At 39.2% G+C, this 5,229-nt stretch overlaps 1 protein-coding gene across 1 annotated transcript; it reads left to right on the top strand.

Moving 5' to 3' along the window:
• Nucleotides 1-3,002: 3,002 nt before the first annotated feature.
• On the top strand, nucleotides 3,003-4,659 carry LOC116505973 (transmembrane protein 151B-like). The gene is made up of 2 exons (XM_032213492.1): nucleotides 3,003-3,143; nucleotides 3,238-4,659. Exons 1-2 carry the CDS (start codon nucleotides 3,003-3,005, stop codon nucleotides 4,657-4,659), a joined length of 1,563 nt encoding a protein of 520 aa, XP_032069383.1.
• The last annotated feature ends 570 nt before the right edge of the window (nucleotides 4,660-5,229 follow it).

Genomic DNA, 5,229 nt, shown 5'->3' with positions numbered 1-5,229 from the left:
CCAAAAAATTGGTGCAAGTTGACAGCTATAATTCTGTAACCAATTTTTTTCTGGTGGACATTGCAGCAACACGAGGCAAAGAATAAGGTAGTTCCTTTTCATTTAAAAACATCAACTGAATTGACCATTAAATTTTAGTTCAGTCCTTATGCTGGGACAACATTTAGTGCCTCATAGAAAAATAGCTCAGTAGTTCAGAGACTGCACAGCAAGCGGGAAAGTACTTTAACTGTGTCTTTTTAATCTTACTGCTGCCTCTCAGGATCAATTTTACCAAATTAGGGGGACTGTCTTGCTAGTAACTTTTAGAAATGCAGTCTCTTCTTTTATTTCCAGAACTCATTGAGTTGACACCATTCAACAGCTATTTCAATTATATTAGTCAAGATTTTCTTGCATTTTCAGGATAACGTTAATTGGTTTATTGATTGGATGGCTCATTAAAAACTTTCAAAAACTCAGGAGTTGGTGGCAAAACGAATATTGTAGAAGCATTAATAAGATAATAATTATTCATAATATATTCAAATTCAAGTATCACGTACAGGCCTTTTTTTAAACCTTGTACAACCTCCTTGGTGGAAATTTTGAAATGCTATAACTGATAGATAATCAATTGTGCAATTGAGCCATACTTTCATATTTATAAAACACAAATTGATGCACATCTAAGATTACGTAGCTTGGAAAGAATAGCTGTTTAATTGAGCACGAGTTTCCCTTTAAACACACTACTAAATCATACTTATCAGATTTTTCTGTTGTTGTCAACTTGGCAAGATGTACTCTATATCAAAAATTATATTTCTAAATCTGAAAATACTAGAGTGTTAGGTAATTTAAATTTTCTTTCTAAACAAAATAGCACAACAAAATGCTATGGTCACACCATATGAAGAGTTCAAGCCATGAGTAATTTATTACCAACTTAATTAACTTCTAAAGAATTAAGCTTGGAAAATTGTTTATAAGATTTGCATGTGATGAATTCATTTATTGTTCATTTATAATAGTTCGTGACAAGCTTTATATAATTTTTTGTCCTGTTGCAGCTTGTGTTGTTAGACTGGGTAATTGTAAAGTGACCAAGATGTCAGTCTTAAATATGAAAAATTGTCATAAGTCACCTTTTTCAGTGCCATTGTTTTAAAAACTTGGAGATATTTCTAAAGGATTTATTTAAGTATAGCTTGACCGTCATTTCCCTTCAGCCCACTTCTGCTTTAAAGAAGATTCTTTAAAGCAGAAGTGGGCCAAAGAGAAATCTCAATCTCTTAATCTATCCCTGAAAGATCTGCAGTGGATTAACAACCAACAATAAGCTGTAACAGTGACAAGAATGCTACTTTTCTACCTAAATTAGGCTGTGGAAATGAAGAAGGCTTGTGATACCCCTAACATTACTGAAATGATTTTACTTTTTCATTTTTCCTTAAAAATACCACATAGGGTGTAAGTACCTTCTTTGTCCCATATTCCCGGATTAGGGGCAAGACATTAGGTGAGGTGCCCCAAAGAAGATGTATAGCATATCTCCCTCCTGCCCCCAATACAGGGGAGGGGCCCTGAAGTGAAGACCCAGAAGGTTTTTGTGTGAGGGCAGGAGATTTGAAACTTCCAGTTTTCTACATGCTGGATGAACTGTTTTCTACATCCTGTAATGCCCTTCTCCCAAATCTAAGCAAGATAAAAGTAGCTAACTTTGTCTGGTTGTTAAATGGAAGCCAGAATTTATCATGGAAAAGATGTCAATTGGATCAAGAATAAACTATTTCCCAACTTCAAGGCCAAGAGGTACAGTAAATTTACCACTTTATAATGCCTTGGTAAGTCCACACTTGGAATACTGCATCCAGTTTTGGTCGATGTAAAAAAGATGTTGAGACTCTAGAAAGAGTGCAGAGAAGCACAACAAAGAAGACTAGGGAACTGGAGGCTCAAACCTATAAAGAATGGTTGCTGGAATTGAGTATGTCTAGTTTAATAAAAAGAAGGACGGAGGTCGTGATGGCGAACCTATGGCACACATGCCAGAAGTGGCACGCAGAGCCCTCTGTGGGCACGCACGTCGTTACCAGCTGTTCTTCTGGTTCCCAGTGCATGCACATGCACCAGCCAGCTGGTCTTCATGTGCGCCAGAGTGCCAGAAACCTGAAAACCAGGTAGCCGGTACACGCATGCACACTGGCCAGCTGGTCTTCAGGTTTCCAGCACTCCAGTGTGTACATTGCCATGTTCTGGTTTGGGCACTTGGTGCTGAAAAGGTTACCATCACTTGACTAGAATGACATGATAGCAGTGTTCCAATATCTCAGGGGCTGCCACAAAGAAGAGGGAGTCAAGCTATTCTCCAAGGCACCCGAGGGCAGGACAAGAAGCAATGGGTAGAAACTAATCAAGGGAAGAAGCAACTTAGAATTAAGGAGAAATTTCCTGACAGTTAGAACAATTAGTCAGTGGAACAACTTGCCTCCAGAAGTTGTGAATGCTCCAACACTGGAAATTTTTAAGAAGAGATTGGACAACCATTTGTCTGAAGTGCTATAGGGATTCTTGCTTGAGGAGGGAGTTGAACTAGAAGACCTCCAAGGTCCCTCCCAGTTCTGTTGTTCTGTTCTGTGGTGTTCTGTTCTATTCTATTCACTGAAGTTTTTACTTAGGTTGTTGTATCTATTTTGAAAGTGTATAAAAGTATAGTTATCTGAGACTTGTACATCAAGAACTCTTCAACTAACTAGATAAATTACATGTTTCCTTAAAAATAATCATATAGCACATTATTATTTAAGAAAAGCAACCTGAAGTCTTCATCTTATTAAAGTGTGCTGACAATAGTCACTTAGTTGTATCAGCTTACGAATTGACTCAAATCCACTATTAACACTGGAGAATTGATAACACTTCTAGACACTTCCCACTCTGTTAAAAACAATTTTAAATAGAACAGATTGTTAAATAGAGCAGAGCTAACAAATCCTGCAAAATGCTTGTTTTCTTTCACTATGCTGAATTATTTCAAAGCAATTGTTTGTTTATTTACTGGAGGAGGCAACCTGGGACATATTGCAAGTTTGGAATACCCTCTACCTGAAAATCCTGATGAGATGTGCCTTATATCTCTGAAATATGAAAATTTAAAACATGTAAGATTAATTACTGTATTATTTGACCAAAAATGATCTTTCTCTCTTTTCATTTCTGTTCTTTCTTTTTTCTTCTCTGTTATCTGATTTTCAGCAAAGACCAATCAAGCAATCTTTGAGTTCTTCACTGTGCAGAGAATCTCACTGGAAGTGTCTCCTTCTCTCAATTCTGATATATAGTTGCCTGGGGGCTATAGCTTGGTGCCAACTCACACAAGTCACTAAGCTCAGTTTTGATAGTTCTTTCAAAGGCAAGTCTATGATTTACCATGACAGTCCTTGCTCGGATGGCTATGTGTATATTCCATTAGCATTCCTTGTTATTCTTTATGTGGTCTACTTGGTGGAGTGTTGGCATTGCCGCACCAAAAGTGAACTTCAATACAAAGCTGATGTGGAAAGTGTCTATGATCGAATTGCCAGAATGAAACAGGCCACACCGTGTATATGGTGGAAAGCCATAAGCTACCACTTTGTCCGACGGACAAGGCAGGTAACTCGGTATCGCAATGGTGACTCTTATACAACAACTCAGGTTTACCATGAGAGAGTCAATACCCATGTGGCTGAAGCAGAGTTTGACTATTCCCACTGTGGATTCAAAGACATATCTAAGGAACTCATGGGCCTGGAATGGTTTTCCACCACAAGACTAAAGTTCACGAAATGTTTCAGTTTTGCCAACATGGAATCTGAGAACTCTTACTTGGCACAGAGAGCTCATTTCTTCACAGAAATAGAAGGTCTGGATGATTATATGGAGATCAGGGAAGGCATGAAACTCAAAAATATAGACTTCAAAGAAGTCATGATGGCTTATGGAGACCCAGAACATCTTCCCTGGTATGTATCCCATTATGCTTTCTGGGTGGCTGCTTTGATGATGATTTCATGGCCACTGAGAGTCTTCATGGAATATCAGACTGCACATGTACACTACCATGTGGAGAAACTTGTTGGCCTGGAGTACAGTGTGCCTTCTGTGGCAGAGGAGCCCCTCTACAGATACCGAATCCCCAGGGTAAGCACTCAGGACAGTACTGAGCTTGAGTGGCACATCTGCAGCAATCGCCAGCTGATTCCCAGCTATTCCGAGGCCATGCTCCTGAACCTGACCCATTCTTCCGTAGGCAACAGTTACTCGATTCGCAGATACAGTGAAATCACTCATGGCTGTGAGACTTGCCGTCATGCCTCCAGTACCTCCTCTATCTTTTCTCGCCACAATGGCAGTGCAAACTCACAGCTCTCTCTGAACACTAGCCGCTTCTCCTTATGCCAACTTCATGGCTCTCACAGGACAGGACTCTGGAGAAGTCACAGCAGCAGCATCACTGACCGTGGTTGTCAGGATGACCAATGCTGCTCCCACTCTAGCCAACTGGTTATCAACGAAAACCCACCCACTTACCAAGAAGCTCGTTTTTTCCCAGTACTAATTGTCCATAGGTCAGAGGGCCAGGAAAGGAGACACTTCTGTCTCCGCCGTGCTTCCTGCCTGGAGACCTCGCTCTGACTTTCTGTTAAGAGAGTTTTAAGGGCAACTACTTGTTTGCCAATAACAGCAATACATATAACATAAACTCATTAGTCTCAATTGTCCATTTCTCCAAAAAAGAGAATCATTCATGTAGAAACCTAAGAAAAGTCAACTCTGAATCTAAGGGTCTCAATAAATACTGTAGGTTAGTTAGGATGTTATCATGATATGATTGCTTCTTCAGGGATTTTTACAGTTTGTATGGTTTTATCCCCCTTTAATCTAAAGCTCATGGTTAGTGTAAGAGAAATTTCTAAGGCCATCATGTGAACTTTACTGAATTCAGGTCCCCCCTGAAAAGCTCCATACACCTCAACTCCTATGCCATAATAACCTGGTTCCTGTGTATGCTACATGATGATAAGAGCCAGATTCCTTATTTTATTATCTAATTTTAAAATAAATAAAATATTGTGTGTCATTCAGAAGACAATAAAAATGTTTATGCCTACAATCATCCCATAACTTCTCTATGCTATTGGCTTCATTTCACTTTTCTTCTAAGACATCTCTGTCTCTATCTCTTTCTTTCACTCTCTCTTTGTC

This window comes from Thamnophis elegans, chromosome 1, assembly GCF_009769535.1.
Source record: "Thamnophis elegans isolate rThaEle1 chromosome 1, rThaEle1.pri, whole genome shotgun sequence".
Taxonomy (NCBI): Eukaryota; Metazoa; Chordata; class Lepidosauria; order Squamata; family Colubridae; genus Thamnophis; species Thamnophis elegans.
Note: the sequence above shows the minus strand (reverse complement) of the source record. Positions and strands in the feature narration are given on the sequence as shown.